This window comes from Amphiura filiformis, chromosome 17 (genome assembly GCF_039555335.1).
Source record: "Amphiura filiformis chromosome 17, Afil_fr2py, whole genome shotgun sequence".
Taxonomy (NCBI): Eukaryota; Metazoa; Echinodermata; class Ophiuroidea; order Amphilepidida; family Amphiuridae; genus Amphiura; species Amphiura filiformis.
The window spans coordinates 18,756,442-18,782,811 of record NC_092644.1 but is presented as its reverse complement, the minus strand read 5'-3'; the positions used below and the strand labels follow the sequence as shown (position 1 = coordinate 18,782,811).

Below are 26,370 nucleotides of genomic sequence, written 5' to 3'. Positions count from 1 at the left end.
AAGCACCGAGAATATGAAAAAAATTAAGAGGGCAATGAAGAAGGGGCGGCCTATATGCTTCACCCTAGCAGGGCGTAAGACAATGCAATACACAAAGTAATATATTATGCGAGGATCGGAAATAAACGATGCATGCTCCAGAAATTATTATTCAAATGACGTTTTTGAGGCTCGGAGCAAACTGACATATGGAAATATTGAGAGAGAAGACAATCAGGATTCAGCGGGGATTGACACCCGGTCGCTGGATTACCGGTCTAGAGTCTTACCACTGTACTACCTGGAAATATACAGGTGGTACAGTGGTAAGACTCTAGACCGGTAATCCAGCGACCGGGGTTCAATCCCCACTGAGTTTTTATTTATTCTCTCTCAATAGTTTCATATGTCAGTTTGCTCGTGCCTCAAACACGTCATTTGTTTTATAGTTTGATTTCAGAATAATTGAGACAATATCATGATTTACGTTCCACAGCGTTTGAAACAACAAAAATGTCTTCCGATGATATATACATGAATGAGATGGAGATGGAAGCATATTTACGCAAAGATGGAGAAGACTATTTAAGACGAGATCAAGAGAAAGCTGAGCAAGAAGAAATTGTCTATGATGTTCCTCGTAATCATATCGGTAACCAACCTGGACTCCCTACTAAAATGATTTTACTAAAATTTTACTACTGCTCTTAAAATGGATATGAATAATTTTATTGTAGTGATACCGCCATCTGTAGTTTTTTTAGTATACAGTAAGCCAAAGAATTAAGGTACCAATTGTGTTCACCCTGTATATCCAAGTAAAGACAAATATATAATGTCAAAATTAAAACAAGCAGTCAATACCTGTACTCTTTAGCTCTGGTTTAAGACCTTATTTATTGGTTGAGAATTAAAGAAACGGTGATCTAAAACCTAATGAAGAAATAAATCAAAAGTTGCACTTTTGAGTTCTAATCAATGAAAGCACGACGCTAGTTTTCACGTGCTAATCAATGGAAGCACAGCGCTAGTTCTCTTGTTCGCGAACGCTTTGTGTACAATTCAGTAGGGCTTGCAATGGAGCAAACTGCAACATTTAAATTTGCATCTTCCTTGGGTTTTCGTATCGTCGTGTCTTTATTTCTTGAATAATTTCAACGAATGAAGTCTCAAATTCGAGCTAGATCCAGCTATTGGCTGCTGGTTCTAATTCTGGCACATCTGTCTTTGGTTAGGATATACAGAGGGTGAACATAACTGATACATGAATTTTTTTGGCTTACCGTATTTAAGGCTACGCAAGGATTTGTGCACTGCGCGGCTCCTCTATATTGCAACTCAATTAGTCTTTAGTATGGAAGTCAGCGGCCACAGCCCTGTCGGGCTTGCGGTCTTTACGTTTTGGGCTTAATGAAATGGGAAATGGGCTGTCTTTAAATAAACTCATCCCAAAAAGAAAGTATCCAGTTTGATTTTATTCCATAAGTCACAGATGTGGCCTTAAATCAAAACCTACTAAAAGTATGTTACAGATAATTTTTTTCCGCACAGTTTGATACCTCATTTGTTCAAATCAATGCAGAATTGATGACACAGTGGCCATTTGAATGCAATTACCTCAATTTTAAAAGTTGCAGTAATTCCTATAGATTTGGTTCTGCTACTCGAATTATGGGCAGATCAAGGGCGCATCAGACTCACGTCTCACTGAGAGCATGCGCCGAAGATGTCTGACAGTCATTGATGCAGCAGGAGGACATACCAGATATTGCCTGTGAAGAGTGAAGGGTAAACATTAAGGAAGGAGTAAAAGAGTATCTGCATTCAATAAAACACATGAAGTGAAGTCAAAGAGTCTTAGTTCGTTTCTGTTATTGTGTACCTTTATGGCGAATCTTGAGGAGCAGGAAAACTACATCAATAGGAATTACTGCAACTTTTAAATTTGAGGTCGTTGCATTTAAAAGGTCACTGTGTCATCAATTCTGCATCGATTTGGACAAATGAGGTATCAAACTGTGTGGAATAAATTTATCTGTAACATACCTTTGGTAGGTCTTGATTTAAGACCCCATCTTTGACTTATGAACCAAAATCAAACTGGATACTTTCTTTTTGGGATGAGTTTATGAAATAGGTGAATGAAGGGAGCACACCACTAAATTAATGCAACTCTACTGAGTTTAGGTATTTTCGCTCTTTGGATTAATAATCAAAGAGAGTAGCGAATTACAGCTTATAAAAGTGGAAAGCCTGTGCTTGAATTTGAATATACCATACCATACCAATAATCATATTTGTTTTTGTTTCATTTTGGACTGGGATAATTTTAATTCTTGTTTCTATACCTTGTGTGCTTTTCTCTCACGATTTTCGCACCATTTCCCAGCTGTTGATGGATACATTTCTTCTTTTACAATTATCAATTGAATATGCTCAGATTACCTCATACTAAAAATAAGGCTTGTAAACTGCTTTGGTACTTCTGCTTCTTTAAGGGGGTACTACACCCCTGCCCAATTTTGTGGCTATTTTTGCATTTTTCTCACAAATTATAGTGCATTGGTGACAAGTAAGATATGTATATAATAGGGGCAAGGACTACAACTACTGCACTGGAAATTTTATTTCAGCACAGACAACAGTTGTGGAGTTACAGTCAAAATGAGGAAAACCAATATTTGATCAATAAATCAATAACTACTGGCCTTGAGTCGCTGAATTTTCAGTGTAGTCATGTAGTCCTTGCCCCTATAATATACATATCTTACTTGTCAACAATGTGCTATAATTTTTGAGAAAAATGCAAAAATATGCACAAAATTGGCTAAGGGTGTAGTATCCCCTTAATGTTATTACACGTTCCGCAACTTCAATTCATATATCCCGCCAATTATACTAGTTGTTGTGTGTTTTGAAAGACAAAGGTATCAACCTGTATTTATCAAAAGTAACAGTCATCAAAGTCATGCATGAGCGGATATATATAATAATTGCGGGATCTTATTAACCATCCCTCGTAAGTGACCCACAATGAGAGTGTATGCTAATTATGTTGCTTGTATCACCTTGTGCTCAACACTTCAAAGCTAGTCGCGTATCGATCCAAGTACATCGGTTTAAACACATTATTGTTGTTGGTCACTCACTACTCACTGAACATGGGACTCTTGGGCCCAAATTGGGACAGTTTTTCGAACAATGAATATATTAGCAAAATAATGTTGTTTATGTCTACATAAAGTGGTAGATGCTCCTGCAGCCAATTCGAAAGGCATCGCTTGCTCGTCAATAAAACTGTGTTGGAGCATTGTTGCTGTCCTCGTGATGATTGTTATTAGCAATAGCATGACTGGCATTGGACTGTCCATTTGGTACCCACAGGCGTTTGCTGGAAAAGGTAATTATGAATTAACCAACAATTAAACAACAAAAGACACATTAACAATATAAAGAGATTTCTTTATACAGATGAAAGTCGAAGTGTCGACTGAAAATTCCAGGTACGCAAATTGTTTGTCTTTTTATGTTTACTACCAACACAGATAAACTTTCATTGTATGATAAAGATGACATGACTTGTTTTGGTTTTTTAAATATCTTAATCATCATGATCATTATATACATGAATAAAATTACTTTTACCCAAAATCATTTCGAAAGAGGGTTTTTCCACAAAAAAGAGTTGGCGAAACTTAGCAGTACGACAGCAACTTAGCTCACTTCCGGTAATTTTTACCGGCGTGACCTCTGCTGTTACGTAACGCAATGTTGAAAATCAGGTGGCAAATACGGGTTTTCAAAAACATCAAAAAATGGAATACACGAGTCGTTCCTCACTTCCTTTCCATATTGAGCCCATAGATAAGATATGAAACATGAGTATAAGGCAAAGAATAACGTGTAAAAGTTGAATTATTGTGGAAAAAATGAATGCTTTTGGTGCGCGAAGTAGCCTAAAAAATGAGAGAAAATGCATGTCACGATCACTAAAATGGTTATATCTACAGCTTGGAGGAAACGCCGGTCTAATGCTTTTCTGTTATGATAAACATTAATTAACCAGAGCTTGTATTAAATTTTCAGCGAAAATGAGCGGTGGAACAACCTAGTCGTAGGTTGAAAAGTTGTGTTCTTTGAGTTATCGTGTCGTAAGCGCACGTTGCAAGTGTCACGATGCTTCACGAAATGGATCCCAGCCGGCGCTGTCTATTATGCATGTTATATTGATCAATGTAGCAATTAAAAACGTCCATTGTTATATATTTTATTAATACAAAATACTCTATTGTTTAACAAAATATTGTAGTCGTCAAAGAAGGTAGTATCATCTCATTTAACTGAAGTACACGCAGTTTTAAAAAGACTGTTGATGAGTGAGATACTTGAACATGTTGAACGAGAAATAAGATAGCAAAATAATACCCGTTGCAAGAACAAGATGCGATGGCTTAGTGGACAGAGCGAAGGTCTGCAGTGCGGAAGGTTGGGAGTTCGATTCCCATCATGTTATTCTTAGAATTTTTCATTTCGTTTTTGTTTCTTTTTTTTCTCTCCCTTTTGTCTAATAATATAGGCCTAATGAATGCAGCTTGAAGGCCCACCTTTTTTATGATTTATTTCTTGTTGCTAAGTATTTCATATTTAGGCCTAATCCTACATTCGATTTGATCTTTTTTTTAAATTGCATTTAAGTTCAGTAGCTTTCATGAAATAATTTCAAATAAAGCATGTCAAACTTAAGTAATTTTTAGTTCAAGATTATATATAGGCCTATCAAATAAAGGAACATCAACACATATTTTCACGATTTTTTAATTGGACTAGACCCCTCCCCTATCGACAACATATTTTATGAGCTTTTATGCATTCATATTAAATCACGAGATGCACGAATTTCAAACCTAATGTTTTGGCATATTTGTCATTTTTACACAATGTCCAACTTACACCTCGGATTACACCTAATTGGAATCAGCAGAAGTTCGTTTTCCAGATAGAGCTTTGATGTCTTATTTAATCCCCCATTATAGAACACCACAGTTAAGCGGTCAAGATATTAGGTGTTTTCTTTCATTTTTATCTCGCTACTCCTGCTTCAAATGTAGGCCTAATGTGAAAACCTTCCTGACAGTTATTTATTAATATTATAAATATTGTTATAATTTTTGGAATTACAAAACTTCAAATTTAATAAAAATATGAAAACTAGGATTTTAAAAAATTAGTTAAAATAAAATCAAAAATCAAAGAGAGGTGCTAGGGGTTCGAACCAAGATCGAACTTCCAAACATTTAATTTACCCCGGTATTTACCACCAAGCCATACCAGTGATTTGATAGATACGGTAATAATAGCAATGTTATTCCCACTCATGGCTCACTCGTATATTCTATTTCTGGAATGAATTAACACCGTCCAAGTAATGTAACACAAACCTTTATGCTGACTTTAAAATTGTTTAAACGTTGGGAGTATTATTTTCAAGGTAAATAACCAACAATGAACAATTGACAATGCAAGTTTCTTTGCAGGAAAAACATCGGCCTTACAATAATCGCGTGACAGTAGTCACGCACAAAGATAAACATTTCAACATGTTCAATATACGACTCGGAATATACCCCAACCAAAATTGATGAAATTTTCAGGCAAGCTCACTTTAGTTATTCTATAACATGACACCCATTTTTGATTCCGGCGCTTTTTCTTGCTTGATGATATGAACATTTTTGTGTTCGTGACATGCAATTTTTCTCATTTTCCGAGCTACTTTGGACATGTTCAAGCTTCTTTATTGTCCATTTAATTCAACTTTTACAAGTTATTTGTTGCTTTACAAAATGTTTGATATCTTATCTGTGGTTAGGGTACATAAATGGAGCAATATACGACCCGTGTCTTCCATTTCTGGAGCTATTTTGATAAAACGTGTTTGCCGGCTAAAATTTCAACATTGCGTTACGTAACTCGTGTTCACCAACCCGTATAAATTTTCTGTCGAACAAAAGAGGTCACGAAGTTGCTGTCGTACTGTTAGATAGTGCCTCAAGGCCTGTCAGTCAGTATTCGGACAGCAAACCGACTAGAAAATTGTTTAATAATGCTTCGAGTTTTCACCTAATGAGTAGATATTTAATATTACGGCTTTTTCGGATTATGTTAAGGTTGTAAACGTATTTCCAAAAATGAACTACTGTGTTTAGAAGGTGTTTCATTTCTACTTTCCTCGTTCATAAATTGTTTCTTATTATTACCTGTCTAATTATTATATTTTTACTTAAATTGTGTCATAGATCCAGTGGTGATTTGTCCATCAAATTCGCACGGCTATGCCAGTACCTTAACTGTTAGGAGCCCTGCCGTTTATCATTTCCCGGACATAACTGATGTGGCTGTATCGTACACAAGGCATGATCAAGAGACGATTACTATTCCTTCGTCGATAAGTCAACACACGATAGCGAACTTCACAGAGGGAGTGACGACAGTGAATCTGGTAGCTATGGATTCGACTGATAACATGGCGACATGCAACTTTACCTATGCGCGTAAACTAGGTGGGTCGCCCTTGTATGTTATGTGCAATTGTGTCGGTTTATATCCTATTGCAGGTATCGGTTCATGTTTTAAAGAAGAGCAAAGCGAAGAAGAAGTAATATATTACAAATACACTCCTTGAACAACAAAGATTGAGTGAAGCCGTAATATTTCTGTAAAATTGCTGTGGACAACAGCAACTAGTATGGTGCAAATTGACAAGTCGATCTAGGAAGTTTAATGTTATAGTATGTATAGACCATAGTATGCATGGACCATAACTTAAACTTCAATCATTAATGTCACATAATTATTATTTCTACTCACAGACTCACATGTGATTTGCCCATCGGTGACTCCATCAACATCCACTTCAGTCACTTTTGATAGTCCCAAAATCATCGGATTTCCGGTCGAAAATTCGGTATCAATTTTCTATGCTAAAAACAACAACGTCTTTAGAACAATGCTATCGTCAGAAAGCAAACACACTCTTAACAACTTTGATATTGGCACCACATTAGTAACTGTGACTGCTGAGGATGCGTCTGGGAATAGGGCATCGTGTAATTTCTCCTATTACCGAATACCAGGTACGAGACTTCCGATAAAAAACTAATTTACAGACCATTATTGCATCCACGCATTTCCGTTCGTCCTAACATAAAACGGTGTTTAAGGATTAAACGTTTCTAAACACATATTTGTTGTCAATTTGCAAATATATTTTTAATGTATTTACAAACGACTTCTAAGTTGTTTTTTTGTTGTTGTTTTTGTTTTTACTTAATTTGTGCCATAGATCCAATTATAATGTGTCCTTCGGAATCTCACGGCTATGCCAGTACCATAACTGTCAGAAGCCCTGCCGTTTACAATTTCCCGGACACCAATGATGTGACTGTATCGTACTTAAGGCATGATCAAGAGACGATTACTATTCCGTTGTCGATGAGTCAACACACGATAGCCAACTTCACAGAGGGAGTGACGACAGTGAATCTGGTAGCTTTGGATTCGGCTGAAAACATGGCGACATGCAACTTTACCTATGCGCGTAAACTAGGTGGGCCGCCCTTGTATGTTGTGTGCAATTGTGTCGGTTTATATCCTATTTGCAGGTTTCGGTTCATGTTTTAAAGAAGAGCAAAGCGAAGAAGAAGTAATATTTCACAAATACACTCATTGAACAACAAATATTGAGTGAAGCAGTAATATTTCTGTAAAATTGCTGTGGACAACAGCAACTGGTATGGTGTTAAATGGTCAAGTCGATCTAGCAAGTTTAATGTTATAGTATGTATGGACCATAATAGTATGTATGGACCATAGCTTAAACTTCAAATATTAATGTCAAATAATTATTATTTCTACTCACAGACTCACGTGTGATTTGCCCATCGGTGACTCCATCAACATCCACTTCAGTCATTTTTGATAGTCCCAAAATCAGTGGATTTCCGGTCGAAAATTCAGTATCAATACTCTATGCTAAAAACAACAAAGTCTTTCGCACAATCTCATCGTCAGAAACCAAACACACTCTGGACACATTCGATATTGGCTCCACATTAGTAACTGTGACTGCTGAGGATGCGTCTGGGAATAGAGCATCGTGTATTTTCTTCTATCACCGGATACCAGGTACGTGGCGCACTAGTGGAAAATTTGCAATGAGAATTCTTTCAAAACGATGATAATTGAACAAAAGTATGAGAATTAAAAATTTTCTCATTTATATAAAACTTTCTCATCCAAATGAATGAGAAATACCAATAAACGTGTCAACCACCTGTCACATTGTTTTAAATGAGAAAAGTAACCACTTGTGACAGGTTGTTGACACTTTAATTAATATTTCTCATTCATTTGGATGAGAAAATTTTATATAAATAAGACAATTTTAAATTCTCATACTTTTGTCCGATTCTCATCGTTTTGAAAGAATTCTCATTTTAAATTTTCCACTAGTGGCGTCCAGTACAAACCTAATTTACAGAAAATGATTGCATCCACGCCTTTCCGTCCGTCCTAAAATAAGACAGTGTTTAGGAATACGCGGATTTAGGGTTTCTCTACCGGAAGTCAATTTGTACAATAGATACAGTTCGGAGGTTAATCAATATTCTTTGTTATGCAATACGCATATTGCATTGTGGGAAGGAATTTCGGAACAAATTGACTTCCGGTAGAAAACACATATTTGTTGTCAATTTCAAACATATTTTTAATGTGTTTACAAACGACTTCTAAGTTATTATTATTTTTTTATTTTACTTAATTTGTACCATAGATCCAGTTATAATTTGTCCTTTGGAATCACAGGGCTATACCAGTACCATAACTGTCAAGAGTCCTGCCGTTTACAATTTCCCGGACACCAATGATGTAACTGTATCGTACATTAGGCATGATCAAGAGACGATTACTATTCCTTTGTCGATGAGACAACACACGATAGCGAACTTCACAGAGAGAGTGACGACAGTGAACCTGGTAGCTATGGATTCAGCTGGAAACATGGCGACATGCAACTTTACCTATGCGCGTAAACTAGGTGGGCCGCCCTTGTATGATGTGTGCAATTGTGTCGGTTTATATCCTATTGCAGGTTTCGGTTCATGTTTTAAAGAAGAGCAAAGCGAAGAAGAAGTAATATTTCACAAATGCACTCACTGAACAACAAAGATTGAGTGAAGCAGTAATATTTCACCTGAATGTATTGAACAACACTTTTTTGTGAGCCTGTATTTTAACACAAAGTATTTTAAAATACCAAATTTGCTCAAATACCAAAAATTGCTGTGGACAACAGCAACTGATATAGTGCAAATGGACAAGATGATCTAGGAAGTTTAATGTTATATATAGTATGTATGGACCATAGTATGTATGGACCATAGCTTAAACTTCAATCATTAATGTCACATAATCATTATTTTTACTCACAGACTCACATGTGATTTGCCCATCGGTGACTCCATCAACATCCACTTCAGTCACTTTTGATAGTCCCAAAATCAGTGGATTTCCGGTCGAAAATTCGGTATCAATCCTCTATACCAAAACCAATAACGTCTTTCGCACAATCTCATCGTCAGAAAGCAAACACACTCTTGACACCTTTGATATTGGTACAACATTAGTAACTGTGACTGCAGAGGATGCGTCTGGGAATAGAGCATCGTGTAATTTCTTCTATTACCGAATACCAGGTACGTGGCGTCCGATACAAACAAAATTTGAAGAAAATTATGCATTCCACGCATTTCCTTTTCACACTAACACTGACAGCTTAGGATTAAACATTTTCCACACACATTTTAGTGTTGTCGATTTATAAATATATTTTTAAACATGTTTATAAACAAAAACAAATAGACCAGCTTGAGCAGATCTAAAGAAGGGTCAACAGATTCATATCCGGCAACTACCAAAGGGAGGCCCGGGAGGGAGGCTAGCGTTACTGCTATGCAACAAGAACTTGGCATATCTACACTTGAAGAAAGAAGGACACCAAGAACCAGAACTACTCGTAGCAGTCAGCATCATCGCTTTACACGACTCGGCTCATCATTAGACACATACAAGCACAGTTTTTTTTTCCCGAGGACACTACGGGACTGGGATACGCTTCCGCAAATCACCATTCAACTGCCCACTGTGGAGCAGTTCAAGGAAGCCATCAAAGCCAACTAAATCCATGGCAGATGTTTTTACTTGTACCAAATGAACTTGCACCTGTAAATAGAAGAGGCTGAAGAGCATGCAGAGCACATTCGTCTACTGCTAGAAACACCGCACAGCAGTCCCTCATCCAGTTGCTGAACAGGCTTTTGATGAGAAAATGCATAGAAATAGAAAAAATAAACTGACTACAAAATTGCTTTCCAAAATGCTTCGAGTTTTCACCGAATGAGTAGATTTTAAACATATGATATTACGGATTTTTCCACGTATGTTAGGTTGTAAACGTATTTCCACAATGGAATACAAAATTTAGAATGTGTTTTATTTCTACTTTCCTCATTTATATAAAGATTGTTTCTTATTGTTACCTGTCTAATTATTACATTTTTACTTAATTTGTACCACGTCAGATCCAGTTGTAATTTGTCCTACGGAATTAGACGGCTATACCAGTACCATAACAGTCAGGAGTCCTGCCGTTTACAATTTCCCGGATACCAATGATGTGGCTGTATCGTACTTAAGGCATGATCAAGAGACGATTACTATTCCTTTATCCAGGAGGCAACACACGATATCATACTTTACAGAAGGGTTGACGATAGTGAACCTGGTAGCTGCAGATTCGGCTGGAAACATGGCGACCTGCAACTTTACATATGCGTGGAAACTAGGTATGCCGCCTTTGTATGCTTCATGCAACTGTATCAGTTTATATTCTACTTCAGGTGTTAGTTCATGTTTAAAATCCGAAGTCATCGAGCGAAGAAGTAATATATCACCTAAATGCACTCATTGAACCATACTGCAGTTACTGTCCGTTTTCCTATACACAATACACAGTGCTCTCACCATTGACGTGTGACCTCAACAAATGATGTATGTTGGGAGAATGGACACTTGCCTAGTTAACATCACTGTGTGAAAAATAACCAGCCAATATTTTGATTATTCTCCAAAACTTCTAGCAAATATATTTCTCTAACATGACCTAAAATTACAGCTAGGTTAGATGTTCAGAAATGGTCGCACTTTTGTAAAATATGACTGAGGGCAAGGCATAGCTAGCCAACTCCCGTGTTAATTGAATGGAGATTTGACCGAAAATATTGGTATCGGACCGCTCACTTCTGAAGGATGCCACAAAAAAACGGTAAAAGCTACATTTAAATTATTCTAAATAGGTTCTAGAAAATAAAGTTTTGTAACATGTCCTAAATTTTTAGATGTTTGGAGAGGGTCGTACTTTTGTGTTTTAGGAAGGATATGTAAACGACAGATAACACCAAAAATATGAAGAAATTATTTCCAAACTGTGTTAAGTCAACAATCATTATGTTGCTCATTTTGAAGAATGCTGGTTAACAAAAAGCAGGTCTTTGTGTCATTTCGTGAACAATGGTACACATACCATTGTTTCCTTTCGTTTCCTTTATAATCGGTTACCCAACTGAAGCTGTAATACCAGCTTTATTGCGATGTCGCACATTGAAAACAGACACTTGTATACAACCAGAGAAGATCTGATTTAATCAGTTGAGCTGCTTCAATGAGTGTTATCTTGGTTTAATAGCTTTTAATGGGGTTTAAGTCCTGCAAAGGTCGAGATGAATTCTACTGTAGACATGACTGCATCATGCAAGACTTGAGCGAGATTGCATTTTGACAAAAATATTTTAAAATATCGGATCAAGATGAAATTATAACGGGTTAATGGTGCACGATAGCTACCGGTGCAAATGGGCAAGTCGACCAAGGGGTTTTAAACATGTTATTAATTATAACGATAACTGTTTAATGATTCTATTCAATTATATTTCTTTCATTCTTATTTCGGCCACATGATATCATCATTGTAGTATACATTAAGTTAAATTTCCATCTTGTTCAGATTGGGTGCCACAAGCTTCACTCTCTGCGTCTTTGAGGCACTCACATCTCTTCAGTTTTCATAATCTTATTGTTGTTTGTAATATCATAACGTATTCCTTATCTTACATTCCCATTTTTGTGTGATGAGATGATAACTTGAACTTGACCTTAACAATAACATATTCATATAAACGCTGAAAACGCTGAAAAATGAATGTATGGACAATAACTTTAATTTCAATCATAAATGTCGCACTTTATTTTTTTACTCACAGACGCACATGTGATTTGCCCATCTGTGACTCCATCAACATCCACTTCAGTCACTTTTGATAGTCCCAAAATCATCGGATTTCCGGTCGAGAATTCGGTATCAATTCTCTATGCTAAAAACAACACCGTGTTTCGCACAATCTCATCGTCAGAAAGCAAACATACTCTTGACGCCTTTGATATTGGTACCACATTAGTAACTGTGACTGCTGAAGATGCGTCTGGGAATAGAGCATCGTGTAATTTGTTCTATTACCGAATATCAGGTACGTGGCTTCCAGTCCGGGCTTCCAGTACAAAATTAATTTACAGGAAATTATTGCTTCCCACGCATTCCTTAACATTAAAAACAGTGTTTAGGATTAATCCATTTCAAAGCACATTTTTGTAGTCAATTTGCAAATTTTTAAACGTGTTTACAAACGACTTCAAAGTTACTTTAACCGATATTTAGAGTTTTTGACGCCAAAATATGTTTAAAAAATGTTTTCAGCACTTTTTAAGCACATTTTGGTAATTCCTATAACACTTTTTTCGTTCATATGTGACCAGCTACCACGAAATGTGCGTAAAGTCTGAAGTTGGTAGTTTCGAGACGTCTTGGCTACTGAATTGATGTTCTCTGTTTGCATTGCCGTCATTTGCCGTGCACCTCTTCAAACCAATACGATGTCCTTGATGAATGACCCATTGTGCCCCCATTCGCCAAGGACACACAGACATACTATTACTATTGGCTTGACACAGGTGCGAGTGAAACAAAGAACAACAACTTGCAACCCGTGGTAGCAGGTGACATAAAGAATTTGTGCTTATTGTTACCTGCATAATTATCACATTTTACTTAACTTGTGCCATAGATCCAGTTGTAATTTGCTCTTCAGAATCAGACGTCCATGCCAGTAACTTAACTGATGTGGCCGGATCGTACATAAGGAGTGATCAAGAGACGATAACTATTCCTTTGTCGATGAGTCAACACACAATAGCGAACTTCACAGAAGGATTGACGATAGTGAACCTGGTAGCTATGGATTCGACGGGAAACATGGCAACCTGCAACTTTACATATACGCGTAAACCAGGTGTGCTGCCTTTGTGTGTTTCATGCAACCAATTATGTCAATAGTCCGTACTTCAATTATCATCTTGCTATTTGAAGGCAATATCTGAATATATTTTATAACCACTGATATTGTCAAAACAACTTGATAAGAAAAGTAAACTTTACCTGTCCTACCCAATGCTATATGACGCTTATTGGGTCAGTACGCAGGGGGTGCGTACGGGGCCTTTCATGCGAAAAAAAGTCCACTTTTTGGAAGTCCCGCCCCTCCATAAATATTAAAATCATACGTACATTTTCTGAAAAATGTAGAAATACACGAAGATTGAACATGATTAATGCAGCTGATGTTATTTCAGTAGAGTTGCTTTTTATGAGCAAATTTTTTCACATGAGATATTTTTCACATGTGGCTTATTCCGTTTCCTTAAGGCGAGTCGGGCTGTGCCTGAGCTCAAACATGACTAATATGCAATTTGTTGTTTTAAAGTGAGAATTATATTCTCCCGGTCAAACCCCCCCCCACACACACACACACCCACACACCCACTCACCTGAATGAGTAGAAAATATACCTATTATGTAACCGTCTTGAATTTGCTTTTTGAATACATTTTACCCATTAACATAATCAGTTTATATGTTTTCTCTCGTTTTTTTAAAAGTTCCTACGGTTGTATGTCCATCTGTGCCTTCAACTAACAATGACACCATACGCTTTGAAAGCCCAATGCTCAAGAATTTTCCTCACAATGAGTTGGTTCACATTACCTATTTGAAAGACGATAATTTTATTATGTCTTTTGCTGCAACAACACAATATCATGAATTAGAAGGGTTCGACGGAGGGACAACGCTGGTGACAGCGGTGGCAAGCGATATCAGTGGAATCGTTGCTTCTTGTGATTTCAAATACTACCGTATACCAGGTAGTGTGGGGCTAAAAATCTCTCTCACTCTCTTTCTTCCCCACCCCTCTCTTTCTTCCCCCTCTCTCTCGCCCTCCCATTCTTGAATATTTTATATTGAATATTTCCGTTTGATTAATGTTCGAATTGATAACTCCACATAGGTGATCCCTATCGGAATATTGCCAAAATTTTTACAAATTGCGTTTGCAAGTGTATATGAGTACGCACTTGTGTTTGCAGGTACACACAAACGTGCGAAAATGTTTCATGACATACACGCATGTGTGCAAGTGTTTTATAGGTATGTACTTGTGTCTGTGGGTACACATGCGCAAGTATTTATGGGTACACACTTAATTGCGTTTATTTATGAGTACGCACACGCATATGCAAGTGTTTATGGTTACGTGGTGTGCGCGTGCAAAAGTGTTTATGGGTACTTCACACTTGTTTTTGCAGCTGATGTTCACGCGCGTGCAAAAGTGTTTATGGACATGCCCTACATAGTTGTGTTTGCTTATGCTTGCCCGCTTGGGTGTTTCCCAAAGCTGATCCACTATTGTTCTGATACGTGGTGGTGCGTGTGTACCCTTAAACACTTTTTGCACGTTTGTGCGTACCTGCAGACGGAAGTGCGTACCCATAAACACTTACACACTTGCCAACGCAATGTTTTGCTTTGTACACTTTCGCTTCCGCTTTCGCCATTTTTGATGTATTGAAAAGGGCTAGACGTATATTGGGGATTAGTGGTAAAGTGAAGGACTCTTCGTTGGTATTATTTTTCCACTATGCAGAAGTCCATTGTCCAAAGTCAGTAAACTACTCATCGACAGCAGTTTCTTTTCCACGTCCAGTGGCAAATTTCAAAGAAAAAAGTCCATATTACTACTCACGAAATGGGACATTGTTTCAAGTGATTGCACCCACACCTACAATTCATCAACATCAACTTGGTGATATTCCTCGAGATCGAACCACCAATATTACACTCTCAGTTGCTGGCGAATTTGGATATGCGGCTTTCTGTACTTTTGAGGTATCATATCTTGAAGGTAAGTTATCACCTAACCCTAACCGCCTAAGGGCTTTTTGGCGACAGGAAGGAAAGAAGGAAAGAATAAAGAGAGAAAAGAAGGAAAGAAGTTGTTTGCTCTGGGTGGGATTCGAACCCGAGACCCCTCGCATGCCAAGCACTCGGTCGGCGACACTTTGCCACGGGTCTTGGGCTTCGTTGGCCAGCGAAACCGTGCCTATATATCACTTAGGGCGATTGCGTCATCACACCACGTGGGATGCATGCACGAACAGCGCATATATCAAGTAGTATTTTGTAGTATTTAGGAGGGTTAGGGTTAAGGAAGCGTATACTGAGTTTCGATAGTGGTAACCTAACCCTAACCGCCTAAGGGCTTTTTGGCGACGGAAGGGAAAGAAGGAAAGAATAAAGAGAGAAAAGAAGGAAAGAAGTTGTTTGCTCTGGGTGGGATTCGAACCCGAGACCCCTCGCATGCCAAGCACTCGGTCGGCGACACTTTGCCACGGGTCTTGGGCTTCGCTGGCCTGCGAAACCGTGCCTATATATCACTTGGGGTGCATGCACGAACAGCGCATATATCAAGTAGTATTTTGTAGTATTTAGGAGGGTTAGGGTTAATGGTTTTGTTTGTTTGGTGGTCTGCTTTTGTCTGTCTTTTGGTTTTCCAAATTATCAAGCGCCTAGCCATCTCACAAATTCCTACGAAGACAACGCGCGCCGAAGCCGCGAGGCCGGTAGTTATGAATGGCATGGTACTATAAGGGGCCGCGTAATAATTATGAGCCCTTGGGAGAGCAAAATGGGGGGCTAGCTATTTTGGCAGTGCAAAAATATTCGGAAAGTAATTTTTGCCATTTTATACGCGTTAGCTTCTAAATAACACGCTCTAAAGGCTACGGAAAACAATCCAGTAACGTTCAAATGTAGATTTACCTGCTAGAACACATCAGTGACATCTCAATAATGGCTTAAAATTTATTGCAGGTTCTTTAAGGCTAGTAAACGGACTGGATCGATACCAAGGCCGTGTAGAGATTTATCATGATGGAGTTTGGGGTACAGTGACTGATGATGGGTGGAGCTCATTTACCGCACCTGTAGTTTGTCGTCAGCTAGGACTACCATATGAAACTGCTGAAAGTAAATGTTGTGCTTACTTTGGGCAAGGCTCTGGGCAGATTTGGATGGATAATGTTGCCTGTTTAGGACAAGAGGGTAGACTGGATAACTGCAGCCACCGTGGATGGGGAATTCATTATGATAGCCACAGTGAAGATGCGGGGGTAATTTGCAGCGGTGAAGGTATAGTCATAAGATCGGTTGAATATACATCATGCATAATGTCGCATATATGTTTTAACGTGCAAAACAGTACCTTAGCCCCCAACCTCCATTCCGAGTATATTGTAGACATTTATGTAAAAAAATACGGAAATTGATAGACATAATAGTCTACAATAATTGTCGACATTGTCTTTAGACAATAAAGGTCCTCATTGGACATGTTGGAAAGAAATCACATCATAATGAGTATGTTTAATTATGCTTAATGAAGTACATTTCCTAACTGGTCAAATTAATATTAACATTTACTTTCACAATTGGTGTCCACTTGTGAAGAGTACATTACCGCACATAAATTTCTTAATGTCTTAATGTACGATCTTATAATAGTATACAGATACAAAGAACTTTGTTAACCAGTAATCATACAATAATGACAATTTTGCTTACTTTTGAGAACATGTCCAATTTCAATGACTTCATAACTTATTAATTACAATGTACCATTCAACACTAACCTAAAGTTGCAAATAGATCTAATGCAATAAACAAACTGGAACGGTGTAACAATTGAAATGGCAGACATGTTGGAGGACAGTTCTCTAGATCAATTCCACAATCGATCATACCTACAACTCGTTTTATTGCAACCACATAAAAAAGTAACACCCCCCCCCCGTGTTGCCTTTTTGATGTGTTTATTATCATGTTCAATTACATTCCCCATGGAGGCCTCATGGAGGAAAAAATCAGTGTATTGCATACCCTCTATATCAGGGTGGTCCATTAAGTTTATCAAGAGGTGTAAGCTTTGGGGGTATCAAAAGTCAGGGAAGGCAAAGAAACAATTGAATACATGAATACAAAAGCCACCTAAGTCCATGCGAAGTTATTTTGAGAGAAAAACCCATGTATCATTTTAATTCCTTCAGTTAGATTTACCTGGTCAATATGGTAAGTTTTACGTGCAAATGAGTGGATTAACCTGTATTAGGTATGACGATTAGCATTTCAGGGACTTCGTGGAGTTCATTTTAAATTTTGGACTTTTGAATCATATACAAAGACAACAATGTTAGAATGAGATTACCACTAGTAAGATAATACAAAATAAAGCACACAGGTATGTATAATGTTGATAAGCATTCTGCCATGTAATATAAACCACACACTTTCCTTTATTAAACCCATTTTTTGTTCAAAAGTCATTCACTAGCAATGAATGTGTTACAAGTGGACTTTTATACATACTGGATTTCAATCAATGTGTTACAAGACTCAAATCATGGAATTGGGTGATTCTTTCATACATGCTATTTTTCACATGCCCAATAGACACAGAGGATGAATTTGAGTTGTTCTTTCATGCATATGACAGGCCTATGTATAGCAACAATTTCCCATGCTAAACTCAATTTGGCCAAAGTATGGACTTAGGTGGCTTTTGTATTTATATATTCAATTGATCGCATGACAGAAATTGAAAATAAGCTTAATACCGTCAATTCCGTCAATTATGGCTTCAGAGCATTTTCAGCTAGATGAGCTTTTACAATATGTTATCTTTTTTTGTTTGGGTGAGATTGTTTCCCGAGGTTTTTTAGCTAACGATACTTTGTTAGAATATGATGATGCTATTTTGTCAAACGGGACCCTTTCTTCCACACCCACAATTAAGTAAAATTTGGGAGGGCGAGTTAGCGCAGCGGTAGTTCCCTCACTTTGCACCACTGAGGTCCCGGGTTCAAGCCCTGGCGCGGCCCAAGAACTCATGTGCACTTGCCGATTCCATGCTCGCTCTCGCAGGTTTTCTCCGGGATCTCCGGTTTCCTCCTGTACTGCAAAAATCGGTGATTAGTTGTTTGGTTATCAAAACTTCCTTCACCCAATGGAATTTGGGGAGCTGCACAGATAATTGGTGGATGTTACAATCTAAATGCGGATAGGTGTGCGCCGTTCGGCAGCAACCTAGTTGATGCGATCTGATTGTGATTGATTCACCATTGCAGCGAAATTACAGCGCTTTGAGTCCTCTAAGATCTGGAGAAAGGCGCTTTATAAATCCAAAATTTATTTACAGACGCCTATCCCATGTCCATGGGTCCCTTTTCCGTTTCTTTTTCGACTTGAATTTTAACATCAATGGGTTGAAATTGATTGCAGGCTCTGTGAGGTTAGTGAACGGACAAAATAAATACGAAGGGCGTGTAGAGATTTATCATGATAGAGCTTGGGGTACAGTATGTGATCACGGATGGGACACACAGGATGCAGCTGTAGTTTGTCGGCAACTAGGACTACCAGTACCACATGAAGCTGTTCCAAATTACTTTGGGGAAGGCTCTGGACGGATTTGGTTAGATGAGGTCAGCTGTTTAGGTCCGGAGAATCGACTGGAAGGCTGTAACCACAGTGAATGGGGAATTGTAGATTGTGATCACACTGAAGATGCGGGGGTCATTTGCAATGGTGAAGGTATATAACTATTTCTTACTTACCAAGTTGAATATATGCAAGGTTCACCTAATGAAAAGCGTTTAATTTATATATTATTTTGTATTAAATGTGCACCACTTCAAATGAACAAAAGTGGAACGCAAACTATTATAATTAACCCTAGCTCCGTCGTGAGCCATGACGCAAGTCATATATTGGCACTCTTTCGTTGGCTGTGCCGGCAAAAGACTAGTGGCTACCGATCGGTGATCTAGCACCCGAGGGTTCTAAGGTTCGCATCCCGGCGGTACCAAGTAACTTCTTTGTTCATTTTGTCCTTTTTGGTTCCTTCTTTCCTTGCCGATAGCCAAAGACCACTTTTAGCGTTATGAATAATGTTTATAATTAAACCTTGTTGCCACAATGCCAGTGACCGTTGTGATTTATTCACGTCCCGCTTTATATCGATGTTCATCTATTTCTTTTAATTTCAATTTCGGTCTTTTCAAATTGATTTCAGGTTCTGTGAGGTTAGTAGACGGATCGAATCAATACCAAGGGCGTGTGGAGGTTTATCATGATGGAGTCTGGGGCACAGTATGTGATGACGGTTGGGGCACAGAGGATGCAGCTGTAGTTTGTCGTCAGCTAGGACTTCCATATGAAGCTGCTGAAAGTAAATCTAATGCTTACTTTGGACAAGGCTCTGGACAGATTTGGTTGGCTGACGTTCGTTGTTTGGGACAGGAGAGTCGACTGGATAACTGTAGTCATTATGAATGGGGAAGACATATCTGTTCCCACGGTGAAGATGCAGGGGTTGCTTGCAGCGGTGAAGGTATTATACAAAATACAATATGTTTATAGGGGAGATAATGTAAACAACTACTGGTCCTAGGGTCCTGAGGCATTGTTAATATTCCCAACAATCAGCCAATACCAAGGAACCAGTAGTTTTCACTATTTTCCCGCAAATAAATATGTTGCATTTGTTTTACTGTGCATCATAAATATTTTCACTTTGGACAAGAATTTGGACAGATTTGGTTAGATAACGTTAAGTGTTCTGGACAAGAAAATCGACTATAAATAAATATAACAGCTGTAGCCACAATTAATAGAGTCTTTAATACTGTGGTAGCTTAATATGTATGGGGCATTTGCAGCGTCGAAGGTATACCTTTTCCTTTCATATTCAGCATGTTCAGTTGCATTATGCATGTTGACTTGAATTAACTTAAATAACCTTTTGACGAGTACATATATGATACACTTTTGAGTGTATCGTGTATCATTTTAGTGGTGTGACTGGGACAGTAATCAGCTGAGTGAGTGCCTATATTTATCATATTTTAGGCAGAATCACGCATAAGATTGAAATTATAAATTTGCCCAAATACTCACTGGACGTCACAATTTTTTTTCACGTGCAGGATTTTGGGCGAGCTTTCTTTCACCACTCATCCCGAGGTCTTTAATTTCTGTTGATACTTATTTTATGGGTTCAATAATGATTGCAGGTACTCTGAGGTTAGTGAACGGACTGGATCGATACCAAGGGCGTGTAGAAGTTTATTATAATGGAGTTTGGGGTACAGTATGTGATGACTATTGGGACACACAGGATGCAGCTGTAGTTTGTCGTCAGCTGGGACTACCATATGAAGCAGCTCAAAGTAAATCTCGGGCTTACTTTGGACAAGGCTCTGGACAGATTTGGTTGGATGATGTTAACTGTTTAGGACACGAGAATCGACTGGATAACTGTAGTCATTATGCTAATGAATGGGGAAGACATGACTGTTCCCACGCTGAAGATGCAGGGGTTGCTTGCAGCGGTGAAGGTATTATACAAAATACAATATGTTTATAGGGGAGATAGTGAAAATAACTATACTGGATACATTGTTCGTATTTCCCAACAATCAAATCTCGGGCTTACTTTGGACAAGGCTCTGGACAGATTTGGTTGGATGATTTTAACTGTTTAGGACACGAGAATCGACTGGATAACTGTAGTCATTATGCTAATGAATGGGGAAGACATGACTGTTCCCACGGTGAAGATGCAGGGGTTGCTTGCAGCGATGAAGGTATTATACAAAATACAATATGTATTGAGGGGGAATAGTGAAAATAACTATACTGGATACATTGTTCGTATTTCCCAACAATCAACTAATACCGAGGGACCAGTAGTTTTTACTACTATCATAAATATTTTCACTTTGGACAAGAATTTGGACATTATTTGGTTAGATAACGTTAAGTGTTCTGGACAAGAAAATCGACTATAGCTGTAGCCACAGTGGATGGAGTCTTTTCTGTAATAGCCACAAGCACAGGAACGATGTAGGGGTCATTTGCATCAGCGAAGAAACGAAATCAAAAGTTGCACATTTGTGTTCTAATCAATGAAAGCACGACGCTAGTTTTAACGTGCTAATCAATGGAAGCGCGGCGCTAGTTCTCTTGTTCACGAACGCTTTGTGTAGGGCTTGCAAGGGAGCAAACTGCAACTTGTAAATTAGCATCTTCATTTGGGTATTTGGACCGTCGTGTTTTTAATTCTAGAACAATTTCAACAAATGAAGTCTTAAATTCGAGCTAAAAGATGCAGCTATTAGCTGCTGGTTCCAAATATACAGGGGGTGAACATAGCCTATTAAACTGGTACCTTAATTTTTTTGGCTTACTGTATATAATGTGTATTGACTTAAATTAACTTAAAATGATCGTTCGATGAGTACATACTCTTTTGAGTGTACCCGGGAGTGTACCATTCAGCGGTGTGACTGGGTCAGGAAATTATAAGTTTTGCTAAATGCTCCGTGGCCGTCACGTCCTTTTTCTCCCAGCAGGATTTTGTACCATCGCGACCGGCTGGGCGAGCTTTCTTTTATCACTTCATATTCTGGGGTCTTTCATTTATGATATTTATTGCATTTATATTTATAAATAGTGATTGCAGGTACTGTGAGGTTAGCGAACGGACTGGATCGATACCAAGGGCGTGTAGAGATTTTTCATGATGGAGTTTGGGGTACAGTGAATGATGATGCATGGGACTCACAGGATGCAGCTGTAGTTTGTCATCAGCTAGGACTACCACATGAAGCTGCGGAAAGTAAATCTAATGCTTACTTTGGACAAGGCTCTGGACAGATTTGGTTGGATGACGTTAACTGTTTAGGACAAGAGAGTCGAATGGATAACTGCAGTCACAGTGGATGGGGAATTCATTCTGACAGTCACAGTGAAGATGCAGGAGTCATTTGCTCCGGTGAAGGTATAGTCAAAGATCAGTTGTAGGCCCATACATCATTCATAGGCTACATGTTTTAACTTGCAAAAACTTATCCACCAACCATTTTCAAATGACTTTAGACTGGTTTTTTTTTTCAATTTGTGTAAAGTAGCCTGTTTCTTCAAAACCTATAAAGGACCTTTTTCTGCCCCTCCACGAAGTAGCAACTTTACAAGTTAATGTTCCATCCATCCCTTAACCATTTCCTTGTTTCTTCTCTTCGTTTTACATCGATTGGTTCAAATTGATTACAGGTTCCCTGAGGCTAATGGACGGACAGAATCGATACCAAGGACGTGTAGAGGTTTATCATGACGGAGTTTGGGGTACAGTATGTGATAACGGCTGGGACACAAATGACGCAACTGTAGTTTGTCGTGAACTGGGACTACTATATGAAGCAGTTGAAAGTAAATCTAATTCTTACTTTGGGCAAGGCTCTGGACAGATTTGGTTAGATGAGATCAGTTGTTCAGGCCAGGAGAATCGACTAGTTAGCTGCAACCACAGTGGATGGGGAATAGAAGACTGTGGTCATAATCATATTGCATGGGTCATTTGTAACCTTGAAGGTATATAAGCATTTTCCTACCTATTTGCCTTATTTGCTTCAATAGTTTCAAAATTAAATTCAAAGTCTATGTTCAGTAGCAACAGTAGCTTGCGACACCGTCTCGGCGCCGTCATTCCTTATAACGTGTGACATCGGCACTAAAAAATCCTAAAGCATTGTGGGACGGTTTTGGCAGTTATAGGACACGTTGAACTCTGACCTATCGGGAAAATTGCTTTAATTATTATTCATTCATTTGATATTGTAATATTAATTTAATGTTATCACTAAAATATTTTGTAAGCAATTTGTGAGATAACCATGTTTTTGTTGTTGTTTGAATTTCTATTTATTCTAGTAAAGATTTTAAACAATATTATATATGTACAAACAAATATCCTGATAGGTCAGAGTTCAAAGTGTCCCAAAACTGCAAAAAGTGTGACTGTCCCACAATGCATTGCGAATTTTAATGCCGATTTGTCTCATTGAGTGTGGTTCTCCCTATGTGATGGTACACTTGTTTTGGGGTGCTCTTTTAGAAATTTTGGTATAACAATACACCTTCACATGTCCGTTACCGGTGGTTTCGGCAAACACAAATGATCCCAAAATTTCAACTCAAAAGCGCCCAATTTAACGAAAGTGGGTATCTTTTTGAAAAATTTGTACATTAATGGGTTGTAACATTTACTTCTATATGTATCACGTTCATCCATTTCTAATATTCGAAATTGATTTTAGGTACTGTGAGGTTAGTGAACGGACTGGATCAATACCAAGGGCGTGTAGAGATTTATTATAATGGAATTTGGGGTACAGTGTGTGATGATGAATGGGACGTATATGATGCAGCTGTAGTGTGTCGTCAGCTAGGACTACCACATGAAGCTGCTGAAAGTAAATATCGGGCTTACTTTGGACAAGGCTCTGGACAGATTTGGTTGGATAACGTTGACTGTTTCGGACACGAGAATCTACTTGATAGCTGTGACCACCGTGGAATGGGAATTGTATATAATTGTGACCACGGCAAAGATGCAGGCGTTATTTGCAGTAATGACACCAGTGAAGGTATTAAAAAAATATCTTAATTTGCCAACTGCCGTAGAACTCAACTATGGGAGCTTCCGGGGGGAGCTTGCCGCCCTCGGTAGTGTTTTTATATTTTACCCCTTAATTTCCCTCATTCTTCAAGCCCTGCCCTCTTTCAGTTTAACCTTGATCGCTATCCTATAAAACAGTTTTAAGCTGTGTTTTTGTACGGTACGGTATAGGCCTACACCATATGCCGATGAACCATCGGTAAACAGCATGCTGATGAACCATCGGCAAACAGCGGAGGCCTACACTGTGTACCTATGTGGGTATCGGGTGCACGAATATTAAATTCCCCGAGATGCCTTTTCTGCAAGCATGGTGACACTAATTGTAAAAGGCCAGTATTCTTGTAGATAACAATTTTTATGCGGATTGATTTTGTATTACTTAACATTAGAAACCGGTTCACCAGTTCGTTTGGTCGAAGGAAGCAGTCCTTACGAAGGTCGAGTCGAAATATATCACAACAACATTTGGGGCAGTGTATGTGACACTGATTGGACTACTGCCGATGCAATAGTGGTGTGTCGCCAGCTTGGTCTCCCTTTCAGTGCTGCAGAAGCTCTCGGAAGTTCCCAATTTGGACAGGGATCGGGACAAGTGTTGCTGGATCAGATTAGTTGTACCGGTTGGGAGAGTCATCTGAGCAGTTGTATACATGAAGACTGGGGAATAATATCTACACAGTGTAGTGATCATAGCCAGGATGTGGGAGTCGTCTGCAAAGATGGTATGATATGTTTTGTCATGTTTGCTCGCATGATCAGTGGAAAGAGAGGAAGTGCGTGTGGGGGTGCACTTGTGCCAGCATTCTTATGGGGTACTGTGTAAGTTGCAGCAATAGCTTGTGGGGTACAAGGTCTTTATGGGGGTATAAATCTTGGGTCTCACCACAGATCCTGAAAATGTGGTCTCACAAAGAAAAATAGCTTATAGTTCCCCATAGGACCCCATAAGGCCTAAAACGCTATTTTTAGAGGTACCTCATAGAGGGTGGGGGGGGTATTGGGTCGGTTTTAAAAAAAGTTCCCCACGAACTATTGGTGGTCGTTTTTTGTACCCACAAGAATGGTGTGATAAGAATTATACCCCCAGAAGACACCCCCCGAGGATAATGCTGGACCCCACACGCACCCCGGTGTGAGTAGGGGTGGACGTGTGGGTGCGTGGGGTGCGTGCATGCGTAACGTGTGTGGAGTGGGTTGTTAGGTGGTGGGTGTGTACATGTGGGCCCGGCGTGTGGGGTGGAATGTCGGTGTCCAGTTAAAGCAATATTATAACATTTTCAAACAAAATAGATTAGCATTTCTTTGCCATAAAATGTTAGCTTTTACTGTCAGATATATCCCCTTTTATTTTTGAGCCGAACAACTACGGCAAAGCAAAGAAAATTGGAATTTACTACCAGCGCACATGTCGCCAATACGTACCACTCCTTCGGTCATGTTGTGGTACGACCCTTTGTTGTGTATATCACCGTCGCGCACGCCGCGTACATACTGTGTGTTATGAACATCGTGTATGCGTTCGACTAACAATTCCATCGTAATAATAAAGCGCTGAATCAGCGTTTTATTCAAAATCTCTGATTTTTACAAAACTACAGCACCTAGAGTCTTGATTTTTGCAGGCTATATTGGTTTAATAAAGTACAATTTAATCGTGTAAAAAATGAATTTAAAAAATTCAGTGAGGGCGTCCTCCTCAGCAAATGTTATAATATGGCTTTAAGTTGTAGAGTCAGTGCGTGTATGGGCAAGTTCTTGGTGTCGTACTTTGGATATGTTGCCGCGTTGCGTTGTGCTATTTGTGTGTGCATGAGAGAGAAATTTAAATATATTTTCAATATATGACAAAAAAAAATTAATAAGCGTAAACAATGAAGAGAAATTTTTTTGGTATTTCGATTTCCCTTGTGACTAGGTGCCAATTATGTCCGTTTGGTTAACGGCAGCAATGGATCAGAAGGCCGAGTTGAGATACTACACAACGGAGAATGGGGGTCCATATGCAGCAACAATTGGCATGTCAATGAAAGCCAAGTCATATGCCGTCAACTTGGTCTCCCATATGAAGCAACCGAAGCTCCCGTTAATGCTGCATTCGGTGAAGGAATCGGAGCGATATGGATGGATAATGTTAAATGTGATGGCTCAGAAGATAATTTGAGTGAATGTGATCATAACGGCTGGGGTAATCATACTTGCGGACACGATCGAGATGCTGGTGTTATTTGTAAATGATTTACTGTAACCATCTACTGATGCAAATTAATGAGAAATGATATCACTGTTCTTTTTTTATATATAAATACACAAT

At 38.6% G+C, this 26,370-nt stretch overlaps 1 protein-coding gene across 1 annotated transcript; it reads left to right on the top strand.

Annotated features, from left to right (window-relative positions):
• Window positions 1–479: 479 nt before the first annotated feature.
• LOC140137021 (uncharacterized) lies at window positions 480–26,370 on the top strand. Its single transcript, XM_072158681.1, has 22 exons — window positions 480–631; window positions 3,224–3,379; window positions 6,276–6,539; window positions 6,849–7,112; window positions 7,322–7,585; window positions 7,900–8,163; window positions 8,813–9,076; window positions 9,471–9,734; window positions 10,620–10,883; window positions 12,357–12,620; window positions 13,215–13,439; window positions 14,086–14,349; window positions 15,129–15,386; window positions 16,355–16,672; window positions 18,818–19,129; window positions 19,611–19,928; window positions 20,611–20,934; window positions 22,053–22,379; window positions 22,652–22,969; window positions 23,695–24,024; window positions 24,449–24,781; window positions 25,975–26,370. Exons 1-22 carry the CDS (start codon window positions 493–495, stop codon window positions 26,292–26,294), a joined length of 6,054 nt encoding a protein of 2,017 aa, XP_072014782.1. The 5' UTR covers window positions 480–492; the 3' UTR covers window positions 26,295–26,370.

Excerpts from the sequence above, each read along its gene's own strand:
- LOC140137021 (XM_072158681.1), top strand. The coding sequence starts at position 493 with ATGTCTTCCGATGATATATACATGAATGAGATGGAGATGGAAGCATAT. Across the intron at positions 15,387-16,354 it reads TGAGGTATCATATCTTGAAG|GTTCTTTAAGGCTAGTAAAC; the intron begins GTAAGTTATCAC and ends AATTTATTGCAG. Across the intron at positions 20,935-22,052 it reads GGTTGCTTGCAGCGGTGAAG|TGATTGCAGGTACTGTGAGG; the intron begins GTATTATACAAA and ends ATTTATAAATAG.